The sequence below is a fragment of the Salmo salar genome, chromosome ssa12 (genome assembly GCF_905237065.1).
Source record: "Salmo salar chromosome ssa12, Ssal_v3.1, whole genome shotgun sequence".
Lineage (NCBI taxonomy): Eukaryota > Metazoa > Chordata > Actinopteri > Salmoniformes > Salmonidae > Salmo > Salmo salar.
The window spans coordinates 61,648,017-61,673,604 of record NC_059453.1 but is presented as its reverse complement, the minus strand read 5'-3'; the positions used below and the strand labels follow the sequence as shown (position 1 = coordinate 61,673,604).

At 43.2% G+C, this 25,588-nt stretch overlaps 1 protein-coding gene across 4 annotated transcripts in view; it reads right to left on the bottom strand.

The window, feature by feature from the left end:
* Positions 1-931: 931 nt before the first annotated feature.
* LOC106565449 (arf-GAP with GTPase, ANK repeat and PH domain-containing protein 1) overlaps positions 932-25,588 on the bottom strand; it is a 75,051-nt gene continuing 50,394 nt past the window's right edge. For 2 of the 4 annotated variants that reach the window (XM_014132599.2, XM_014132597.2), the window contains exons 2-19: positions 20,813-20,871; positions 20,242-20,329; positions 19,849-19,934; positions 19,502-19,643; positions 18,780-18,914; positions 18,438-18,559; positions 18,044-18,208; positions 17,685-17,771; positions 17,378-17,482; positions 15,846-16,011; positions 15,393-15,512; positions 15,066-15,203; positions 14,583-14,642; positions 12,867-13,018; positions 10,580-10,670; positions 8,534-8,756; positions 7,878-8,229; positions 932-4,639 (exon numbers count right to left, since the gene is read on the bottom strand). In XM_014132599.2, coding sequence (XP_013988074.1) covers positions 4,409-4,639; positions 7,878-8,229; positions 8,534-8,756; positions 10,580-10,670; positions 12,867-13,018; positions 14,583-14,642; positions 15,066-15,203; positions 15,393-15,512; positions 15,846-16,011; positions 17,378-17,482; positions 17,685-17,771; positions 18,044-18,208; positions 18,438-18,559; positions 18,780-18,914; positions 19,502-19,643; positions 19,849-19,934; positions 20,242-20,329; positions 20,813-20,871 — 2,522 coding nt within the window. In that variant the 3' untranslated portion in view covers positions 932-4,408. The remainder of the gene's footprint in view (positions 4,640-7,877; positions 8,230-8,533; positions 8,757-10,579; positions 10,671-12,866; positions 13,019-14,582; positions 14,643-15,065; positions 15,204-15,392; positions 15,513-15,845; positions 16,012-17,377; positions 17,483-17,684; positions 17,772-18,043; positions 18,209-18,437; positions 18,560-18,779; positions 18,915-19,501; positions 19,644-19,848; positions 19,935-20,241; positions 20,330-20,812; positions 20,872-25,588) is intronic. The other 2 variants (XM_014132600.2, XM_014132598.2) reach the window with 1 other exon arrangement.

Genomic DNA, 25,588 nt, shown 5'->3' with positions numbered 1-25,588 from the left:
CAAGTTATTAACCTCAAAATGAATGTCATGCACATTCTTCTCAGAACCACGAGAAAATAAAGATGACAACTCTTAACTGTCAATAGTTTTGGTACAGGTCCGGTTTAGCATCAAAATAGACATTATACAAGACTACAAATTCCCACAAGCCATCTCTGACACCTATGCTAACAGGTATTGTCAATTTAAAACTTGCACGATACAGATCACAGAATTGTCCATTTAAAGAAATGTAACCAATATTTTTCATTAAATTTAGCTAACAGATTGTTAATCCAGAGATTCTTACCTTTGCCTCGATTCGGCAGTCTCGTCCATATCATCATGGCATTTGTAGTTCTTTGTTCTCCACATTATCAGCTAATTAGCATTAAGATTATTATTATTTTTTTTGGGGGGGGGTAAATACAGTTGAATATATTGACAAGGCACCTTGTCCTGGAAAGATTTATAAGGTTATCAAAACGTCACGCCAAGGTAAGCCTACACAAAACACAGCCCTTATTTTAAGTGTTTCTAAAATCTCCTATGGGAAAAATGAATGGTGGAAAAACAATTGGATCCATTTCCTTGTTTGACCGGTAGGTTTTATGGGTATTATGACAAACACTGTGGTACTCTATAGGCCCTGTCAAAAGTAGTGCACTACATTGGGAGATGGGTTATTTGGGACGCAAACCAGGATTAATTAGCAGGTTTCTGTGGCTTGGCCTGAGCCGACACTACAGAACTCTTGAATGATCTCTCCTGCCTCACAATCTACATGCTGCCTCCCCATGGTCAATACTGGAAATGAGTGTTTCAGGTTCACTTGTTGATTTACCCCCCCCACACACAATCTTGCATAGCAAAAAAAACAATACATGTAGAGAGACAGATCCATGCCTCAGCTTTATATATCCCTTCATGTCAATTCATTCAAATGACAAAATACCCAGAATACAACATTTTTATTGTTGCTTTGTTGTATGCTGTTTTCACTTTCCTTTTTTTAAGCAGATAAAAGTTGCACATTTAAAATATGAAAACACTCCCAAATATATAAATAAAACCACAGGTTTGACAGTAATTGTATTGACAGCTAACTTGAATGAATCATATACAGGAGTAGAAAAACACTGCAAAACAAAAGAGAAGCATACACAATTTACAGACAAATTTCCATTTTCAGTAAAAAAAAGAAAAGAGGTATGATCATACTGCAGTAGTTTGGTAAGTCCCAATATAAAAGCAACATGGTCCTTGTGGTGTTATGACAACGGTCTCTAATGTGGCCACTAGCAAACTTTTCATTCTCAATACAAGGCAATTAATTTCCCTTACTAATAATCCTTTTGTACAGTTGGAATAATAATCGAGAATGACGTCTTGAGTTTTGGTTTTGAACCCCTTATTCTTTTCTGGGTGTGGCAGTGCACCAAAACATTCCCAATATTTGCAATACATTCAATCAAACTGGAAGGCATTTAATTTGTTTCACAATACAATGGTGTCTGGCAGTAACACTGTTCAGCTAAAATAGGACATAGAGCAACTGCCCTAGTGGGTGGATGGGTCTCTCTCTCATTATTGAAACACGCATTATTCACACACATTACAAGTCTCCATCTTGGATCTCAAAGTGACGTCAGGGAGCTAGATAGCGGACTGCCAAATAAAAGAAATCACCAAATCTGTCACAGTTTTGTATCTCTGAACAGCTAAGAGTAACCCCTGTGTGTATTAAACAATAACCTACCATACAAACTTCAGAACATACATTAACATTCTTGACCATGAAGTACTTCTCAATATTGATAGTATAGTAATAATGTCAATTTCATATGTCTTTCTATACAATTATTATTTTGACCTAAATTCTTAAAATACAAATCCTATATCTGTTGGACAGTATTTATTTTGAATTTGATCTCAGCTGAGCATTGTTCGGTAACTGACCATTTTGTCTGACCATGGTACAGTGGTCCTTTAAAAGTGGTCATTATAGTTCCAGCACTGGCCATTGCTGTTGGTCTTGACTCCACTGTTAAGTTTCTGTATGAGTAAGTACAATGTCATTCAGAAGATTCAAAGAGGCCCCTCATACTCCTTTTATCATCATACTGAAGCATCTTTATAGATTTAGCTGCATTTGAAGTTAAGCTGCTCCACGTCAACCTAACCATCAAAGCACAGGAGAAATGTTCATAATGAATTTTAAAATGACATTCTCTGCTGTTGAGAGCGGAAACCATCTTCCTGTCTTCATACTATATAGTCTTATCATGGGACTTCAAGCATCCAGAGGTACAGAAGGGCGAGAAAGACACATCCATTGTCTCACACTGGTAATTCAATTATTGCAGTTCTGTACCTCTGGTTTGTTTTCTTCTCCCAACCCTGTGGTTTGAGAGATGTGATTGGGCATGAACCCAAGTCAGTATACAGGACAGGCCATCAATTTGGCCCCAGAGCTTGACATTACATTATCCCTGTTTGTCAGTTTGTGTTAATGAGGCTCAGGGTACGGGGTACTGGTGAAGCAGTAGCACACCTTTTGGCAGGTAAAAAGGTCCAACCGAGCAGTGGTGAGGTGAGCCTGGAAGAGTATATATGATCAGCGCCATAGCGGGGACAAGGTACCCCACTGACTAGACCCGTCCCTCTCTTTCAAACATGCATGCACACACACAGAGCCAAGTTAGAGGGAGTTCTGCCTCCTGGCTTTACTGTGGTTAGTGATGTGTGGGTTGACTCATAACCTGCAGTCCCTGCAGTTTAGGGCAATTAAATATTGCGTGGCTGAAGGTCGGGCAGGCGGGTTGAATAAACAATGCATAAAAAAAATCCATAAATATATAATTCTTGTGCAATTCATATCTATAGGCTACATTTAGTTTTTAGTTTTTTTTTAAATCTGGTGCTAGAGTGTAGCCTAAGTCTAAACTTTAGGGCCTAACTGTACACTCTCTGAATACACAGCAATCGTAAAAAGCTTTTGCGAACTTAAGCAGAAAAAGTTAACGTTGATCCACTGAGGCAAAAAGGACAATATTGGAGTTTAATTAAATAAGAGACGAGCTGCAAAATGGAGAGTTGAAAATAAATAGAAGGGCCAGAACAGTAGCCTGATGTTTGGGAAAGATTTGGTGAAGTGGTAAAAGAGGATGATAGCAGTGCCAACTATTATGTGTGATTGTGAGGTGCTATACAAATTTGACAGTCACAAGAGGAGGACTTCAAAATGGTACATCAAGGGAACTATAGGCTACTGTTCAGATGGGTTAAAGGCCCAGTACAGTCAAAAAACATGATTTGTGTTTTATATATATTTCCACACTGAAGTTGGAATAATACTGTACAATTTAGAAAATTATGATACTGCCCTTTTAGTGTAAGAGCTGTTTGAAAAGACAGCCTGAAGTTTCAGCCTGTTTTGGTGGGAGGGAGTTTTGGCCTTCCGTGGTGACATCATCATGTGGTAAATTAGTTAATAGACAAGAGTTCCAAACCTCTCTGCCAATAAGTGCACATTTTCTGTTTTCACCTCCCCACTCAAACCACTCCTAGACAGTCTTAGCTAAATTCTTCTTGAAAAATTGCTCTTTGCTAAGAAGTCAATTTTGTTTCTTTTTAACCATTTTAATTGAAAACAATAACACTAAAGTACTTAATTGTTATCCAGAAATGATTTGAAATACAGATACAAATGCTGCACTGGACCTTTAAATGGAATAGTATCCTGAAATATGCACACTGAATATAGGTCTATAACCGCCTAATATAATATTAACTTGTGAAATTATACACCAAATGTACATTTTGACTGGAGTGGAGAAATATTATTTATTTATTTCAGCATCTTGAGAGAATGAATGTGTGGTTAGGGACCGTCTGTAAACTTCCTATCTTTATCAGCATCAGAAAAGCTGATAGTAGCCTATTTCAACCACATAAAATATGCATCCAAGCCGAACTGAAATGTTATCAGAAACATGTTGGGTAGTTTTTACAGCTTTTAACATTTTATATATTTGCGGGTTAGGGTCAGGCCTCAGATTTTCACTTTATCACATATAGTTGGGCGGTGGCGGATGTTTTTTTTTAACAATTGCGGGCCGGTGTGGGTGAATAAACAGCTGACCCGTGCACCACTAAGGGTGGTGATGGTGTTGGCTGCTTGTTTATTCAGTCCTTCTGGTCTGGGACTACGTCCTGGTGTGACTTTATGGGTTCCTTTTAGAGGACACTGTGATGACACAGCCTTCCCCTTCAACTAGAGCTACCCTGGCATGCATATGGTCACAAACACACATGCACCACCCACACAACCTCTCTCTCACACACATACACATATTGCATGTACTCACCCTTTTACACGTACATACACACTTACACTTTCACACAGTGCGCTCTAACCCCTGTCACATTAAGACACTGCTCTTCTGGAGCTGCGGCTGAGGCTGGCAGCGCTGCTCTTGCGTGAAAGGCTGGGTGTCGTGGCGACTGAGAGGCTGGGCGTTGTGGCAACCGAGGGGGCCGGCTCGTTGGGGCAGCCGTACTGCAGGAGGATGTCGGCACACTCTTGACTTCCAGCGAAACGCGCCAACGTGAGTGCCGTCTGCCCCTGGGCGTCCCGACACCTCACATCACTGCCATACTGCAACCAGGGAGAGAAATGGAGAATGAGAGCGGGCAATAAGATTCAGCTGAAATTTGTAGTGGATAAAAAAAACATGTACAGTACATTCGGAAAGTATTTAGACCCCTTGACTTTTTCCACATTTTGTTACGTTACAGCCTTGTTCTAAAATTGATTTTTTTTAAATCCTCAATCTACACACAATACACCACAATGACAAAGCAAAAACAGGTTTTTATGTTTGCAAATATTTCTAAATATTTGGTATGACGCTACAAGCTAGGCACATCTGTATTTTGGGAGTTTCTCCCATTCTTCTCTGCAGATCCTCTCAAGCTCTGTCAGGTTGGATGGGGAGCGTCGCTGCACAGCTATTTTTCGGTCTCTCGAGATGTTCGATCAGGTTCCAGTCCGGGCTCTACCTAGGGCACTCAAGGACCCTTCTCCCCCAATTGCTCAGTTTGGCCGGGCAGCCAGCTCTAGGAAGAGTCTTGGCGGTTCCAAACTTTTTCCATTTAAGAATGATGGAGGCCACTGTGTTCTTGGGGACCTTCAATGCTGCAGACATTTTTTTGTACCCTTCCCAAGATCTGTGCCTCGACAATCCTGTCTCAGAGCTCTACAGACAATTCCTTCAAACTCAAGACTTGGTTTTTGCTCTGACATACACATGTCCAACCAATTCAATTTACCCTAGGTGGACTCCAGTCAAGTTGTAGAAACATCTCAAGGATGATCAATGGAAACCGGATGCACCTGAGCTCAATTCCAAGTCTCATAGCAAAGGGTCTGAATACTTATGTAAATAAGGTATTTCTGTTTGATTTTTAATACATTTACTAACATTTCTAACAACCTGTTTTTCCTTGTCATTACGGGGCAGTGTGTGTAGATTGTCATTACGGGGCAGTGTGTGTAGATTGATGATGTAGATTATTTTTAGAATAAGGCTGTAACGTAACAAAATGTGGAAAAGGGGAAGGGGTCTGAATATTTTACAAAAAATAGCTATACAGTGCATTCGGGAAGTGTCACACTACTACACCCAAGTCATAGACTGTTCTCTCTGCTACCGCACAGCAAGCGGTACTGATACACCAAGTCTGGAACCAACAGGACCTGGAACAGCTTATACCCCCAAGCAATAAGACTGCTAAGTACTGTAGTTAGTCCGGGTAGCTATTGGTTAATTATTTAACTAACTACATTGACCCTTTCTGCACCAACTCTTTTGACTCATTACATACACTGCTGTTACTGTTTATTATCTATCCTGTTGCCTAGTCACTTTATCCCTACCTTTATGTACATATCTACCTCAATTACCTCGTACCCCTGCATATCGACTCGGTACTGGTACCCCGTGTATATACAGTGCCTTGCGAAAGTATTCGGCCCCCTTGAACTTTGACCTTTTGCCACATTTCAGGCTTCAAACATAAAGATAGAAAACTGTAATTTTTTGTGAAGAATCCACAACAAGTGGGACACAATCATGAAGTGGAACGAAATTTATTGGATATTTCAAACTTTTTTAACAAATAAAAAACTGAAAAATTGGGCGTGCAAAATTATTCAGCCCCTTTACTTTCAGTGCAGCAAACTCTCTCCAGAAGTTCAGTGAGGATCTCTGAATGATCCAATGTTGACCTAAATGACTAATGATGATAAATAGAATCCACCTGTGTGTAATCAAGTCTCCGTATAAATGCACCTGCTCTGTGATAGTCTCAGAGGTCCGTTTAAAGCGCAGAGAGCATCATGAAGAACAAGGAACACACCAGGCAGGTCCGAGATACTGTTGTGGAGAAGTTTAAAGCCGGATTTGGATACAAAAAGATTTCCCAAGCTTTAAACATCCCAAGGAGCACTGTGCAAGCGATAATATTGAAATGGAAGGAGTATCAGACCACTGCAAATCTACGAAGACCCGGCCGTCCCTCTAAACTTTCAGCTCAGACAAGGAGAAGACTGATCAGAGATGCAGCCAAGAGGCCCATGATCACTCTGGATGAACTGCAGAGATCTACAGCTGAGGTGGGAGACTCTGTCCATAGGACAACAATCAGTCGTATACTGCACAAATCTGGCCTTTATGGAAGAGTGGCAAGAAGAAAGCCATTTCTTAAAGATATCCATAAAAAGTGTTGTTTAAAGTTTGCCACTAGCCACCTGGGAGACACATCAAACATGTGGAAGAAGGTGCTCTGGTCAGTTGAAACCAAAATTGAACTTTTTGGCAACAATGCAAAACGTTATGTTTGGCGTAAAAGCAACACAGCTCATCACCCTGAACACACCATCCCCACTGTCAAACATGGCGGTGGCAGCATCATGGTTTGGGCCTGCTTTTCTTCAGCAGGGGCAGGGAAGATGGTTAAAATTGATGGGAAGATGGATGGAGCCAAATACAGGACCATTCTGGAAGAAAACCTGATGGAGTCTGCAAAAGACCTGAGACTGGGACGGAGATTTGTCTTCCAACAAGACAATGATCCAAAACATAAAGCAAAATCTACAATGGAATGGTTCACAAATAAACATATCCAGGTGTTAGAATGGCCAAGTCAAAGTCCAGACCTGAATCCAATCGAGAATCTGTGGAAAAAACTGAAAACTGCTGTTCACAAACGCTCTCCATCCAACCTCACTGAGCTCGAGCTGTTTTGCAAGGAGGAATGGGCAAAAATGTCAGTCTCTCGATGTGCAAAACTGATAGAGACATACCCCAAGTGACTTACAGCTGTAATCGCAGCAAAAGGTGGCGCTACAAAGTATTAACTTAAGGGGGCTGAATAATTTTGCACGGCCAATTTTTCAGTTTTTTATTTGTTAAAAAAGTTTGAAATATCCAATAAATTTCGTTCCACTTCATAATTGTGTCCCACTTGTTGTTGATTCTTCACAACAAAATACAGTTTTATATCTTTATGTTTGAAGCCTGAAATGTGGCAAAAGGTCGAAAAGTTCAAGGGGGCCGAATACTTTCGCAAGGCACTGTAGCTAAGTTATCATTACTCATTGTGTAATTATCTTTCTATGATTTCTCTATTGTATTTCTTCATTATTTTACTCTGCTTTGTTGGGAAGGGCTTGAAAGCATTTCACTGTTAGTCTATATCTGTTATTTACAAAGCATGTGACATAACATTTCATTTGACATTTCTGCCATTCTTTGGCTGTAGTGTCATGAGTGGATGAATGACAAAAAATGGAAAAGAAGGATGAAGAGACTAAAGGAGGGACGTTCTCTCACCCAGACCAGCAACTGGGTCATGACCACGTCGGCGAGCTGGCAGGCGGCATGCAGCGCTGAGTGGGGCGGCAGGGGGGATCCCCCCATGGGAGAGCTGGGGAATGCAGCAGGGGGCTGAGGAGAGAGGGGACCCCCTGGGCGGAGTGGGGCGTTAATGTCGTCCTTGGTGCTGTGGGCCAGGAGGAGGAGCAGGCGGGGGAGGTCCCTCTCCATCACGGCCACCAGCAGACGGGCCGACAGCGTGTTGACTTCTGTTCCCTGGCTGGGGGACATGGAGGGGGAGGGCGGGACCAGCGGAGCCACAAACAGCCTCTGCTCATACTTGGCCCGGATCCACGATTCCCGCTCCTCTCTGGGACCAGTCAGACACAGTTACAGAGGCACACACACACAGTTACCAAGGGAACAGAGTGTGTGAACAGGCATGTGTATGTAGTCCGAATCTACACACACTACTAGTTCTACTTTCACATTTCTACGACTATTAGCTCTAACACTTCTATCAATGCAACTCTTCTACAATAACAATAACTAATACTACAACTGCAGTCCATCAAACTTGCCACTTATTCACACGTTAAGTGTCCCCTTCCCCTGTCCTATCCTCTGTTTCCCAGTGTCTATCCCATGTCCTCCAGTATCCCTAGTCCTCCTACCGGGTGGCATCGGGTGTGGGTTTCCGGCGGCCCAGTGTGCGTCCCTCCCAGATGCTGTTGGCCAGGTGGTTGCCAATGGCGCCCAGCACCAGGGTGAGTTCTCTGGGCAGGTCGTCCAGGTCCAGAGAGCGGACACGGGACAGATGGGTGCCCAGGTTCCTGTGGATCCCTGAACACTCAATGCAGATAAGAGCCCCCAGGTTCAGACTGGCCCATGTTGGGTCTGAGAGAGGGGAGACAGCAGGGTCTGGGATCACACTAAATAGTAGACTAAAACGTGTACAGTTTTAGTCCGGCCTGAAACTGCATGCATAGGATAAACAGAGATGGGACTAGATTACTGGTATTACAATGCATTTCTATTCTGGGTTGCAACTACATGAGTAGGATTTACACTGGAGAAAGAGTGGAAGGATATGGAGAACAGTGTTGGGGTCAATTTCAATTTTTGTCACCTCAAAAAGTGAACCAAACTCTATTTAAAATTTCCATTGTTCCATTGAAGAGAACTGGAATGAAATAACTGGAATTTAAATGGAATTGACCCCAACCATGATGGAGAAAGGTTCCACCCCCACTGAAAACCAAGCTCAATGAGATCACCCGGCTAGCACATTTGATTCTATGGAAGTTGTGGGAATCTATGTTTTTGGTTTCACATTGGTTGTGGGAACAAAGCCATTCGTTTCCTGACCAGTAAAACTGAAAGAATTTTAAACGTTCTGAGAACAGAAGTGAACATTTAGCCTTTTCTGGGAATAATTATTTTCAGGTTGCAGGGATGTTCTGAGAATGTTGAACTATAGTTCCTTAAGTTTTCCTGGGAGGTTTTATTAACACCCTGAGAACTGAAATTCTCGGTTATTCAGAGGTTTTTGAATAACTTCACTGAATTCAATAAGGCTTTTAATAACACTAATAGCTTATTTTGGGTTAACTTTTTGGAACTCCAAGTGTAGATAGGACACATGGAAATTAATTTCTTTAGGCATTAATAATGCAAACACATATTTTTTTTTTATTGTGACACGGCATAATCTTCTGTTCTCTATCCATGGAATTAGTCCACGTTTTGTTACGCATACAAAGCTGTTCATTTTAGTCTATTCAAACAGACCCCATTTAAAAAGAAACAAGCACTCATTAAGATCAAGTGTGGCCAATTAGTGGGTGCGGCGACCACACCTGAACACACTTAACAAGACTGAGGACAGAGTTTTGTTGATGTTAAGGATGGAATGTATACTTTTTTTAAATAGCATTCTTAGAACATTCTCTGAACGTTAGTAAAGTTTTCTTGTGGTTTTTATGGAAAGTTTTCTTAACATTCTCAGAACTGAATATATGTTTTTAAATCATATTCTTAGGTTGTCTGAACATTACAAAAGTTTGTTTTTTATGGTTAACGTTCTTGGAACAATTTGAGAACATGACTTTAAATAGAACCAAGAGAAAACCTGTAGGAAACGTTATGTTTAGTACTGAAATTCCCACAGAAGAACGTTGTTTCTAAACGTTCTTGGAACAATTTAAGAACATAACTTTAAATTGAACCATGAGGAAACCTGTAGGAAACATTATGCTTTAGCACTGAAATTCCCACAGAAGAACATTGCTTCTTAATATTCTCTGAACTATGAGAACATTCCCAATGTCAAACCAGTTGGAGAAAGTTCCTAGAACATTATCAAAATTAAATGTAACCATGTTTGAACTTTTAGGAATTCTGTTATATTAATGAAATACCAAGAAAATGATTTTGTCAAGTTTCTTAAATGTGCTGAGAATTTTCCAAAGCCAAGCAACTATCCTGCACCATTCCCAGAAAGTTGTGGGAAGATTGTATACAAAATAACCATTGGCCAACCACCCTCTCGTCAAGCTCTAAGAAACATATGGTCCTCAGAACATTATGCGCTAGCTGGACAGTAAGATGGATGAGAAAGCAGAAAAAGCAGTAGAGCACGAAAGGAAAGAGAAATTGAATAAACAGAAAGAGAGCCGCAAAGTGAGATACAACCAACAGTAATGAATGAGTTGACTAACTAGGTGCTTCACAGTCCACACAGAGGCTGTTGCCCTTGGCGTTACGGATAGCCTGCAGCGCCACAGCTTCACTCTGGCTGTTCTTACGAGCCTGTGGAACACACAAACACACAATTACTCTCTCCTTAGTAATAGCTGGTTTCCAAGACAAACACTCTGCCAGATGCAGATATTTTCTTGTAATACGTGTGTGGGTGTGAGTGCATGTGTATGTGCCTGTGTGTCTCTGTGTACGCGCGGACAACAACCATCCGAGCCACTGCCTGTTCACCCCGCTACCATCCAGAAGGCGAGGCCAGTACATGTGCATCAAAGCTGGGACCGAAAAACAGCTTCTATCTCAAGGCCATCAGACTGTTAAACAGCCATCACTAGCACAGAGAGGCTGCTGCCTACATAGACTTGAAATAATTTGCTACTTTAATAAGTGGATCACTAGTTACTTAATAATGCCACTTTAATAATGTTTACATATCTTGTATTACTCATCTCATATGTACAGTGGGGAGAACAAGTATTTGATACACTGATATACTTCAACTGTGAGAGACGGAATCTAAAACAAAAATCCAGAATATCACATTGTATGATTTTTAAGTAATTCATTTGCATTTTATTGCATGACATAAGTATTTGATACATCAGAAAAGCAGAACTTAATATTTGGTACAGAAACCTTTGTTTGCAATTACAGAGATCATACGTTTCCTGTAGTTCTTGACCAGGGTTGCACACACTGCAGTAGGGATTTTGGCCCACTCCTCCATACAGACCTTCTCCAGATCCTTCAGGTTTCGGGGCTGTCGCTGGCCAAGACGGACTTTCAGCTCCCTCCAAAGATGTTCTATTGGGTTCAGGTCTGGAGACTGGCTAGTCCAGGACCTTGAGATGCTTCTTACGGAGCCACTCCTTAGTTACCCTGGCTGTGTGTTTCGGGTCGTTGTCATGCTGGAAGACCCAGCCACGACCCATCTTCAATGCTCTTACTGAGGGAAGGAGGTTGTTGGCCAAGATCTCGCGATACATGGCCCCATCCATCCTCCCCTCAATACAGTGCAGTCGTCCTGTCCCCTTTGCAGAAAAGCATCCCCAAAGAATGATGTTTCCACCTCCATGCTTCACGGCTGGGATGGTGTTCTTGGGGTTGTACTCATCCTTCTTCTTCCTCCAAACACGGTGAGTGGAGTTTAGACCAAAAAGCTCTATTTTTGTCTCATCAGACCACATGACCTTCTCCCATTCCTCCTCTGGATCATCCAGATGGTCTTTGGCAAACTTCAGACGGGCCTGGACATGCGCTGGCTTGAGCAGGGGGACCTCGCGTCCGCTGCAGGATTTTAATCCATGACGGCGTAGTGTGTTACTAATGGTTTTCTTTGAGACTGTGGTCCCAGCTCACTGACCAGGTCCTGCCGTGTAGTTCTGTGCTGATCCCTCACCTTCCTCATGATCATTGATGCCCCATGAGGTGAGATCTTGCATGGAGCCCCAGACCGAGGGTGATTGACTGTCATCTTGAACTTCTTCCATTTTCTAATAATTGCGCCAACAGTTGTTGCCTTCTCACCAAGCGGCTTGCCTATTGTCCTGTAGCCCATCCCAGCCTTGTGCAGGTCTACAATTTTATCCCTGATGTCCTTACACAGCTCTCTGGTCTTGGCCATTGTGGAGAGGTTGGAGTCTGTTTGATTGAGTGTGTGGACAGGTGTCTTTTATACAGGTAACGAGTTCAAACAGGTGCAGTTAATACAGGTAATGAGTGGAGAACAGGAGGGCTTCTTAAAGAAAAACTAACAGGTCTGTGAGAGCAGGAATTCTTACTGGTTGGTAGGTGATGAAATACTTATGTCATGCAATAAAATGCACATTAATTACTTAAAAATCGGTGATTTTCTGGATTTTTGTTTTAGATTCCGTCTCTCACAGTTGAAGTGTACCTATGATAAAAATTACAGACCTCTACATGCTTTGTAAGTAGGAAAACCTGCAAAATCGGCAGTGTATCAAATACTTGTTCTCCCCACTGTATATACTGTTTTTTATACCATCTATTGCATCTTGCCTATGCCGCTCAGTCATTGCTCATCCATATATTTATATGTATATATTCTTATTCCATTCCTTTACTTAGATGTGTATTAGGTAGTTGTTGTGTAATTTTTCGATTACATGTTAGATATTGCTGCACTGTCGGAACTAGAAGCACAAGCATTTCGCTACACTTGCAATAACATCTGCTAACCATGTGTATGTGATTTGATTTGTGTATGTACGTCTGCATCCTTGCCTTGTTCTTGCTGCTCTCACACAGCTGCAGGCTGGCCAGGATCTGGCTCTCGATGGCCGTCACCCAGGCGTCCCTTTCATCCACACTCTGGGCCTCAAAGTGCCACGTCTGGCCCGTGCTTGACACGATAAGGAAGTCAAAGTTATCCTCGTCTGATAACAGAACACAGACAATATATAGGCTTGTATTAGAGACAGGCAAAACATGATAAATAGGGCGCTGAGTTGACTATATGACCTGGTCCAATTAGGCCTGAGGTCAGGTTAAACTCATGGCCCTAATGACAAATTACCATACAGTGGATTCAGAGGGTTTCTTCCTCCATCACAATGATGATTGGTGGTGGATCGCCAAACAGCACTTATCTGCTAAGTAGACATCGGCATGCATTATTGCATTGCTGTCATGGTGGACAAATGAAGATGCATAGAGTATATGGAGAGAAGACTATTACTGAATGGAGATAGGCGCTTTCTCTTAGAGAGACTCAAGAGCAGTGTTAATTTCGTCAACAATAACTATGATGAAAAATACTCATCAACAGCCTATTTTTCCTAACTAAACTATGACGATAACGAGATGAGATGCCCTGCGGGAAAAAAATACAACTATTACAAATTACTTTTCATTTTATTGACGAAAATGTGACAAGACGAGAATTCCACCTGAGACTAATGTACATTTCATTTGAAGCTCCTTTTCATCTGTTTTGTCCAATCATAAGCTTGCATGCAGAATATTTCATGCAATCCTCTCATTGTCAGAATTGTCATCTTTCAGTTGTGTGGTCTGATTGAGCTGATCTGTTCGGCACTCCCGCACTGATCCCAGGCGGTCCCTTCAATCACTCGTCAATCTTTTGAACTGATGCGAAGCCAGGACATTTGACTTGTAACTGACCTCAACTAGAAACAATGTTTACCCTCTCTCTTACATTCACGTAGGCTCTATTTTTCCATGTGCACTGTTATTCATTCCTCTGTGTTGCCGTTCCCGCACCGCGGTCCGCAAATACGAGTTGTGTTTGCTTGCTTTTTTCCTATGGGAAAAAAACGAATGCTATTTGTTGAATATTAGGAGTACAGTAATACTTCTGGCATTTTTGTAAAGCTCAAACTATTTGATTTTCAAGGAAACCACTGTATGGGGAGAAAATCAGAGCTGTAAATTGTTTAACCTGTAGCCAAGGCTGTATAGCCTATATGGTTAATTATGGCTGGCATTGGTTACAATCTGCCACAATATCAATGTTGCCAGCTAAGGTATACGAGGGCATAGTTGGACAAGGCTATCTTAATGTGCACATGATGAAAGTACAAGGTAGCCTGAATATTCATTATTTAATAGATACAAATACACTGACTTATATAACTAAAATGTATGTGACTAAAACTAGACTAAATTTGTCCAGAGTTTTAGTCGACTGATAATAACTAAAACTAACAATGAAATTACTCAAATGTGACTAAGACTAAAATCTATTTTAAGACTAAGACAAACTAAATCTAAAATAGCTGCCAAAATGAACACTGCTCAAAAGAGAACTCAATAAGGTGCTCTGCATCTTAAAAGCAGACACAGTGACAGAGAAATTGACAAACAGAAAAGCAGGCAGCAGGACAGACATACAAGACGGATGGACAGACGGAAGGACAGAGACATGCAGACAGGATGAAAAGCAGGGCTGACAGACAGACAGAAACACACCCTCATTACCTGTCTTGTTTATGTTTCTTAAGCTACCAAAGCTTTTTAGTTTCCACATTTTGCGCTTTGCTACAGGGTATGAGATTAGCAGATCAGACGTCCCAGGAAAGCAGAGGGGAGAGAGAGAGAATGAAGGACCACAGGAGAAAAGGAGGAGGAGAGAAAAGGGATAACGGCAGATATTTTGCAGAAAATAAGTAGACATTTTCAAGCAGGAGGGCAATAACAGATGAGAGCGATGTTTTTCTTTAGACATCTGTTCAGTATTGACCCATTCCTGATTCACTTTCAAATTTAGTTTCAAGTTTATCCACAAACAAAGTCTACACAAAGTCTAAAATTCCTCAACAAAGATTTGAACAGGAGGATGCAATGTTCAGATAGAAATGTAATGTGTAGAACAAATTCTATTGAATCTCATACAGTTCTATCTGCAATGTTCTGAATGTTTTACCTCACTAAACCCTGAATACACTACTGTTGGAAGCTTACCATCTGCTTGGCCAATTGCTGTGTCTCCTTTCAGGTTCATGCTCTTCTTCTTGCGATGCTTCTTCCTGTCAACCATCGGGGAGGCGGGGCCTGTGTCTTTAGAGGAGGAGGGGTTGGACACACCCTCGATGGCAGTGTCTGCCACAGACACACAAGCACAGGAAATAAGTTTGTGTCATATGGTATAACAGTACAAAAAAACTCACGGGGTACGTGAATCTAGTGGAGAATCATATTCACAATAACTCAAATAAGAGTACACTAGAGGAGCAAGCAAATTCAAAATAAATAAACAAAGTCCACAGAGGACGAGGGGGGTGTACGTACCCACACTTTGGGCCTTGTAGGAGACAGTAGAGGGACAGCGCTGCACCCCTCTGCACCCCTCTGACAACCCTCCTCCCGCCCCCTCCTCTACCGGCAGGAGGTTACTGCCACTACCAGGGACTATGGGGGAGAGAGAAATGCGTTTAAAAGAGATATTACATAAAGACACTCATGACAATTCAGAGATCAAAGCAAATAATGTAGATCACTCAAAAAGTTGTCAAGTACTTATTTCTGTTCTATTACATAAGTGCAATGTTTTTTTTACATCCCAAATCTGGTGAGAGATGGATGAAAGAAAATGTCTGAAGAAGAGTAAGTTACAGGGAGAATGATGGCAAAACAGTGAGACACCAAGATGGATAGAGAGAATATGCTCTAGATTAGATTCAGAGAGAAGGAGAATGAAAGGGGAGAGAGAGAGAGTGGCTGTCCTTTTGGGGCCCCTTTTACCTGCACTGGCCCCCTCAGGCCCCTGTACGTCTTTGACCAGGCCGTTGAGGCCGGGCGGAGGGCCACAGGAAGGGACGGCACCAGCGCGGGGCGGGCGTTTCCCTGGCACCTTCACAGTCACCCGCAGCATGTCCATTTCCTTCCCATGGGCATTCTGCATGTATTCCTGCCAGGTCAGGGGGAAAGGTCAACCATTACAGAAAATATATAGTGGTATTGTAGCATGGTCCAATCCGTTCTGGGATTCAATACAGTGTTCAGCAGGTTATACAAGGCTCGTTCCACAAATTGGCTGCCCTTTGAGCAGTGTAACTTGGTGGGGGGAAAAAACATTTTGTTTCACCTAGTTTTTACATTCTGTCATAAAGGGCACATGTTCAACTTAATAAAAATAAACACTAAGGAGGTTAAATAAATCAAAAATAAGTGCAAGTAAAGTAACAGGGTTGACCATAACACGGTTGACGATTTCATCTTAAATCAACCATGAATCCTTTTGTGACAAGCTTGTTGTGTGCAACAGGGAGGGGCAATTGAATGCAAGCTTCCCCCAAAAAATATATTGTTAAAACATTTCTAGCCTGTCTATCTATGGGTAACAGGGTTGATGTGTTACGCTCGACCCACTCAGTTATCCTCCACAAAACATCAGAAAATGGCCACAAATAGTAGAACCAGCTCACCTGCTTTTACACTAGGGTTTGACTAGAAGTTGTTCGATGTTTGTTTTGAAAAGAATTATGAAAAAGGAATAGTTTGACCATATTAAAACGAGAGTTTAGTTCACATAACAGGGTTGACCTTAAAATTAGGGAAATGTAGTTTTTTTTACCTTAAAATGAATAACTAAATCACATTAAATAAATAATAATCACCAGAAATTACTATGAAAGCAACATAACAACTAGGGTTTTACAATGATGGTGAGAACTTGGGGACATTTTGGGATTAAGTGGGTTAACATCTTCCTAGAAGTCAAAGAGGGTGCACAGAGGAACATGTCAAAATGTGGTCCCATGTGGCTCAGTTGGTAGAGCATGGTGTTTGCAACGCCAGGGTTGTGGGTTCGATTCCCACGGGGGACCAGTACGGGGAAAAAAAGGTATGAAATGAAATGTATGCATTCACTACTGTAAGTCGCTCTGGATAAGAGCGTCTGCTAAATGACTAAAATGTAAAATGCTGTCTTTATTCATATAAAAAATTAAAATGGCAAATCATTGAATATAAAAGGCTTTTAAAATGAAATATTTGTACTTATCAATGGCACACATTTCGTGGAACAAACCATACCTCTTTAGCCAACTCTGGGATTCATTATCCAACCATACTCAAAAGTCCCTGTCATAGAGCCCAGAGTTTTTCCTTTCAGGTCATGTGGTCAAAAAGACAAACTCCATTTCTCAATCTAAGGAAGCTCTATCATAAATGTGTGTCTCTAATCAGCTACAGTATATGTAAGGTTATTAGGGATGTGTCCATACAAACAGCTAGACTATAGTGTAGCACTGTGTGTCAGTGCGTTGACTCACATTGACGCTGGAGTGATAGGAGAGCATGCCGTTGTTGGACAGTGTGACATATTTCTTCTTCCATTCCTTGTTGAGGGAGTTGCCACTGCGCTTCAGCAGGATGCTCTGGTGGAGGAGAGGAGACAAGGATAACATTCTTTATCTGTTCTTTGTTATCGTTCGTCACCCTTATGCCAAAAGAGCCTAGAAATTCTCAAAGGTAAGTTGAATCCCTCTCGTAGCTCCATGACGTTAGTCTGTGGTGAGCTCCTAAAGACTGCTGTGAGTTCCCCTCTACACAGCTCCTACAGGATGTACTGTCACCTGCCTGTTTAATGGGGATGGAGCGTCCAATGCCCAGGTCTCCTGTCTTACTGTCTGTACTCCTCCTCTCCGAGTCACTGCCCCTATGGCCCTGTAAACAGGGCACAGGACAAACAACAACAATTAACAGGAGAAAACAGAGTGAGAGAGATTGAGAGAAATATACAGACAGAGAGTGAAGAAAAAGGCTAAGGAGAAGGACTATAATCCATGAACAGAGCTAAGAAGAGTACATTTCAAAGAAAGCACAGGGTCCCTGAGAGGGTTATGGATTGGTCGATGAGGAAACTAAAGTCAGTAAATGTGAAAGTGTGTGTGTGTGGGGGGCGCCTGCGTGTGTATACACGTTGGTGGGTATGTTACCGTGAAGCGGGAGCCGGTGCGTCGCCGGGAGGCGCTGCGGACAGACCCTGGGGTGGCGCTGCCCAGCCTCTCCCCGCCTGCTGCCCCACCTATCTCTTTATGACTGATCACTGGGGTGGAGGGCAGAGAGGACGAGTAGTCACTACTCTGTCCACCATTACTGGCCTGAGAGAGACAGAAAGAGTGGCAGACAAATTTGAAGAGAGAGAGTGAGAGATTACAGAGAGCAAAAAATGATGTCTAAAGATCTGAAAAGAAATATGGAAACAAAATCTATATATCTGATTAGACACTGATCTGAACACTACCAGTCCAACATTATTAACATCCTATTGATTTGGGCCAGTGCCTCATCTCCAGTATGGAGGACTAGAGGCCAAAGTTGCTGCTGTACCTGCCCAGGAAAGACTCCTGACACTGGGGTAGAGCCTCCAGAGTGACTGGGAGAGTTGGGCAGGGATTTACAGGAGGCCACTAGAGCTGCCTGCTTCTTCACTGCCATGATCTTGTGGGCAGCTGTGGTAGACAGAGAGAGAGGACAAATACAAACACTACTCGTCAGACAGTCATCTTTCCAGATCCTCCTATACATGAATATGAAATTCATTTAATTGGTTGATTCAGTCAAATTCCAAGTTAAGCAGCAACATTGTACTGAAAGAACTGAAAAGGAGCAGTGTGTGTGTGTGTGTGTGTGTGTGTGTGTGTGTGTGTGTGCCCGTACGCATGTCCTCACCCTCGGTGAAGACGCGGTTGACGTTGAGGCCGTAGGTAGCGCAGGTCTCGTAGTAGGTACAGCGCCTGACGTCTGAACACAGCTGTCTGGCCCTGGCGTCCTCTATCACCCGAGGGTTGGTGCTGGTGATTTTATCTGGAGGAAGGAGGAACTACATCAACACTACATTCCAAGGGCCTTCCGAGTGGCGCAGTGGTCTAAGGCACTGCATCGCTGTGTCACTAGAGATCCTGGTTCGAGTCCAGGCTCTGTCGCTGCTGGCCGTGACTGGGAGACCCATGGGGCGGTGCACAATTGGCCCAGCGTCGCCCGGGTTAGGGGAGGGTTTGGCCGGCAGGGATGTTCTTGTCCCATCGTGCACTAGCGACTCCTGTGACGGGCCGGGCGCAGTGCACGCTGACCAGGTGTACGGTGTTTCCTCCGACACATTGGTGCGGCTGGCTTCCGGGTTAAGCGGGCAGTGCGGCTTGGCTGGGTTGTGTTTTGGAGGACGCACGCCTCTCCCGAGTCCATATGGGAGTTGCAGCGATGGGACAATTGGATACCAGAAAAAGGGGTAAAATTATTATTTTTTTAAACCCCACTACATTCCAAGTTACATCAACACAACACCCCATTGGGAAACTACATCAACACTACATCTCATTGGAAACCTTCATAAACCCATATAGACTCCACATGATGTTATCTTTAGAATAACATGGGTATGAGTGGGGTCTTACCTTGGGTGCCCACGACTATGAAGGGGATCTCAGCGATGTTGCGGTGAGAGCCCAGCTCGCTGTAGTTCCTGTACACTTCCTGGAAACTGGCCTCATTTTCCAGACTGAAGACCAGGATGACCCCGTCCACCCAGTTAGCCATCTGAAGGGGAGGGGGTGAGACGGCAGGGGAGGATAGGAGAGGGGAAAAGAGGAAGACAAATGGGGAGAGAAGGGGTGAAATAGAAAGAGTCCAAGGAGAACGTATAGGTTCATATCACTGTGTCAGAGTGAACACCTGTCAACTCCATGTGTTTTAAAGGAGACTCACTACTCATCAGTCTGTAGTCAGTAAAGCCTCCACCTACCTGTGCATCTGGGGGTCCTGTCTCCTCCCTGATCAGCAACATGTGACTGTTACCATCAACCAGCACCTCCTTCTTATACCTGCCCTCTGAGAGACAGAGAGAGCAAGAGAGAGACAGAGAGAGAGCGCGCAAGTGAGTCAGTGAGTGAGTGAGCGTGAGAGAGTGCGAGAGAGAGAGAGGCCAAGATCGTTACAAGAAGCCCTTTGTGTTAGTAGTATTGTCTATACAGGAATCCATAGATCTAAATATAAATTTGAGATGGATACATTTTCCACACCCATCCCTCAGCTATTTGCCAAAACACTGGTGGGGTGTACGATTTGCTGTTGTTTGAACTGCCGATTGCCCCTTTAAGTACACAGTATGTCTGTGTGGAGATGATGTCAAACTCACCATCTGGGTTCTCCAGGGGGAGGTAGGTCCCGGTCATGTGTCTGTGGACCAAGGCTGACTTTCCACTGCGGAGACCTCCCAACACCCCCTGGACACACACACACACACACACACACACGTTTACCCCACTCTTTCTATTAGAGTGACATGTTTGCCCTACTCTTCTACAACTACCACTATTTACATCATCATAGCATACTTAAGCAATAAGGCATGTGTGGGTGTGGTATATGGCCAATATACCACGGCTAAGGGCTGTTCTTACGCACGACGCAATGCAGACGGCCTGGGTACAGCCCTTAGCCATATACCACAAACCCCTGAGGTGCCTTATTGCTATTATAAAACTGGTTACTAACGTAATTAGAGCAGTAAAAATAAATGTTTTGTCATACCCGTGGTATACGGTCTGATATACCATGGCTGTCAGCCAACCAGCATTCAGGGCTCAAACCACTCAGTTTATAAAGTACATTATAATACACTGTTACTGTCTCTGTTGAAGCCAAGACTACACGTATTACCTATTCTACTGGAATGACTACAATAATGATAACAACACCACTCTCACCAGACGGAGCTCTTGGACGGTTCGACTGAAGGTCCATTCTTGACTGTTAGTGCACGCCGCTGTATACAGAAAAAGAGAGAGGAAGATATATATATATATATAACTCATCAAAAAAAGAAGCGTCCTCACACTGTCAACTGCGTTTATTTTCAGCAAACTTAACATGTGTAAATATTTGTATGAACATAAGATTCAACAACTGAGACATAAACTGAACAAGTTCCACAGACATGTGACTAACAGAAATGGAATAATGTGTCCCTGAACAAAGGGGGGGTGGGTCAAAATCAAAAGTAAAATTCAGTATCTGATGTGGCCACTAGCTGCATTACTGCAGTGCATCTCCTCCTCATGGACTGCACCAGATTTGCCAGTTCTTGCTGTGAGATGTTACCCCACCTCTTCCACTAAGGCACCTGCAAGATCCCGGACATTTCTGGGGGGAACGTCCCCAGCCCTCACCCTCCGATCCCAGATGTGCTCAATGGGATTGAGATCCGGGCCCTTCGCTGGCCATGGCAGAACACTGACATTCCTGTCTTGCAGGAAATCACGCACAGAACGAGCAGTATGGCTGGTGGCATTGTCATGCTGGAAGGTCATGTCAGGATGAGCCTGCAGGAAGGGTACCACATGAGGGAGGAGGATGTCTTCCCTGTAACACAGCGTTGAGATTGCCTGCAATGACAACAACCTCAGTCCGATGATGCTGTGACACACCGCCCCAGACCATGACGGACCCTCCACCTCCAAATCGATCCCGCTCCAGAGTACAGGCCTCGGTGTAACGCTCATTCCTTCGACGATAAACGCCAATCCGACCATTACCCCTGGTGAGACAAAACCGCGACTCGTCAGTGAAGAGCACTTTTTGCCAGTCCTGTCTGGTCCAACGACGGTGGGTTGCCAGTGATGTCTGGTGAGGACCTGCCTTACAACAGGCCTACAGGCCCTCAGTCCAGCCTCTCTCAGCTTATTGAGAACAGTCTGAGCACTGATAGAGAGAGGGATTGTGCGTTCCTGGTGTAACTCGGGCAGTTGTTGTTGCCATCCTGTACCTGTCCCGCAGGTGTGATGTTCGGATGTACCGAACCTGTCTCCCTGTAGCGCTGTCTTAGGCGTCTCACAGTACGGACATTGCAATTTATTGCCCTGGCCACATCTGCAGTCCTTATGCCTCCTTGCAGCATGTCTAAGGTACGTTCACACAGATGAGCAGGGACCCTGGGCATCTTTCTTTTGGTGTTTTTCAGATTCAGTAGAATGGCCTCTTTAGTGTCCTAAGTTTTCATAACTGTGACCTTATTTGCCTACCATCTGTTAGATGTTAGTGTCATAACGACCGTTCCACAGGTGCATGTTCATGAATTGTTTATGGTTCATTTAACAAGCATGGGAAACAGTATTTAAACCCTTTACAAGGAAGATCTGTGAAGTTATTTGGATTTCTACAAATTATCTTTGAAAGACAGGGTCCTGAAAAAGGGACGTTTCTTTTTTGCTGAGTTTATATAGAGAAAGAGAGAGAAAGAAAGCGAGACTGTCTGCCTCCTGCCTAAAGCCTGCTTAGAGGAGGGGAGACTTTCAAAGTCACCGGCCGTCGCGCATCACAGCACTCTGAAGCTGTGAAGTGTGCCGCGCCGTTCCGAGTGGCCAATGCCGCCACTGCAGTGTGTGTGCCCCCATACGTGCCCTGTCGCAGGTCCAGATGGCACAAAATATAGAGTTAGGAGAGGAAGGGAAGGAGAGAGGGAGTGAGAGAATGAGGTAGAGCTGCAAAGGAGGAGTGCAAATTAATTGCACAGGCTCAGTGGGGCTGCAGTGGTGAGGCTCAAGTTCATTAGCAGCTCTGTGGATGGAACCCAGAGCTAGCGTGGCAGTTTATGTGTGTGTGTGTGTGTGTGTGTGTGTGTGTGTGTGTGTGTGTGATGAGCGTGTATGTGAGATGATTAACAAACAACCTCGTATTTTATTCATCCAAAATTCCAATACAAGCCTCAGTTTTCACCTTATTTTTGAAAGCCAAAAAAAAGGGGGTGTACTGTAGAGAGAGAGAGAGAGAGAGAGAGATCATTTCTGTGTTCACAGCGGAATGAAAACAAGGATATCCCCCAAGCATCCTGATTCCTAGGTAACTGTTTCACTGCATTTCCCAGAGGTGTCCAATAATATATGAGAAGCACAGAAAGGGGTCTTCCCAACAGGTGACTGCCAATGAGTAGTCATCTGTTGCTTTGTAGACTTTTCTCAAAGTCACATAATCTTCTATTTGTACACTACTGCAAAAGCCCTCACACAGAAAAGAGCGAGATGGAGAGCCATGGTGGACACCCTTTGTTACCAAAGGGTCCAAGAGGATTAAGTCAAGTCACACTACTGCATAGCAGAGAGGAAGAGGACTAGTAGATACTGTCACATCCTTAAAGTAGCTGCCAATGCCATTCCTCATAGTGACATAGCCAATCAATAAGAGTGCATTTGTTCAGATGTGGACCTGAAGACTAATGGCCATGCAGTATGCAGTAGAGCAGACATGTAGAATGAATGTGACAATCCTTAACATGGATTTGTGTCAATCTCAAATGGCACCCCTATTCCCTATGTAGTGCACACATTTTAAAACAGGACCCATAGGGTATAGGGAGCCAGTTGGGAGGCAGACAAGGTTTTGAGATGGGTTGAGGGTCGGACATGTACCAGTGTGCACTCCAGGACGAGTCCAGCTACCTTTGTGCACTAGACACCCCAAGGCCAGACTGTCTGTACCAGAGACCCAGGCTGCCTCCCAAATGGCACCCTGTTCAAAAGTAGTGCAGGGAATAGGGTGCCATTTGGAACATAGCCCCACACAACACAGGCACTTAAACACATGTCAAAATACTAAAGAAGACTGGAGCGATGGATGGGAAATAAAAACATTAACAAGCAGATTCTGCAATGCACACACGCATACACCGTGTATAACAGTCCCTCTATCCAGAGAACCGATTCCTGATTTGGGCAACAGGCAGCATCATACACACACGGCCACACAAACGATGACACCGACTCAATCAAAAGGGTCTTTGGAGGTCTGAGTAAAGCAGTGTTGAAGTCAAATCCAGTCAGACAGTGTGATCCCTCATACACTGAATCCTTTCTCTCTGGACACACACCACCATTGAGGGAGTCTCCACAGGCACACATTATATAGTGCCTGTCCTTTGCTGTGTGCACCGGTCACACCTGGTAACACAGCCACCACCACTTCCTTCCACTCTCGCTCTCAGGGGAGATGAAAATCCCTTACCCCCTTTCTTTCAGTCTGCGTATCAGTTTCTCCCCCCCTCCCCTTAATTCCCTCTCTAACCCTCCCTTCTCTCTCCAGCGTCACCGACCAAATAGCGTCTTGGCGCTTGCTGTTGCCATGGCAACCCATCTTTCATAAATTGCCTGGGTCTTCGCACAACAAACGCTACCATACATACAGCGGTGTGAACACATTCATACAATTGTAACTGAGACACATTCAAACATAGGCTACACATACTAGAGCCCACATAAAACACTGAAAATGCTGAAAAATAAATGATTGACACTAACCAGGTTTCCATCCAACCTTTTTATGTGAGTAAAGTACATGTTGGATACAAAATGTCATAACAAGCCTGATGGATATATAAAGGTGAAGCATCCGCTTGGCGTTTTCACTCACTACCAAATATGGTAGTGAGAGGAAGCCCATGGCGGGCAGTGGGACAAGATGGAACCAGATTAATTTTAGCCGACATTCTGCAAATTTTCTAATCATTAAAACATTTGCTCTCAATACAGTTTTCTGTTACCACAACTGGAATCTGCTATGAACAGAGTGAACTAAGTTTTGTAGACTTTATTGCACACGCGCACTTCAGAGTAGGCGTTCCCTAACGAAAATATGCAGATAGATGCTAGAACTCGCCAATAGGATCTTGCTAGTGTGTGCTTGGCTCTGAACACGTCCTTGCTTGTTCTGCCCGCTATGACTAATTTGTTCAAATTGGAAACGACATCTTTGTAATCGTTTTGTTTCGTTAAAATGAATTATGTGAGAAATGTTGGTGGAAACGCTTTTATGCGCAAATATTGATTTACTAACCATCATATCGAAGTAGACTTGGAGTCACGCGATGACATGTTGTGTGGTCCTCCCAATACGACTAGTCGTGAAAGAATGCAGTTTATTAGACTACAGATGAAGTAAATTATGATGAACTTTACAGGGTGGTGAAAGTGCAGTGATGAGCTTGATGCTCCTATTCTGGTGACATGATCATCGCTGCTTGGCTACCCCTTGACAAATGCAAATTATATCGCTTTTTTGTCCATAATAATCTCATAATGTTGGCTAGAGCTGTTGGCTAGAGCGCACGTGGCACACTCGCTATTAAACGCAACATTGTTTTGTTGAGAAAAAACATCAGTACAGTTGAAAATGCGATGGAAACCAATCTCACTTCTCATCTCCCTCAGCCTTTTATCTGCAACAATTGAATATGATGGAAACACATATCTTCTGGGAAAATGCACATATTGTTTTTATTGCAGATTTTAGAATATTCGCATGAAAATCTGTCGCCAATTGGATGGAAACCTAGCTAATGTTGAGGGCTGAAATGCTTCAATGTCAACAACATTTTTGTATCGATGATATGGATATTATTATTTACTGAGTTAACAAAATATAATTCCAAAATTGAACATAGCCCAAAATTTAAAAAATGCATTTTCATGAATGGAATTAATTTAAAGGGAAAG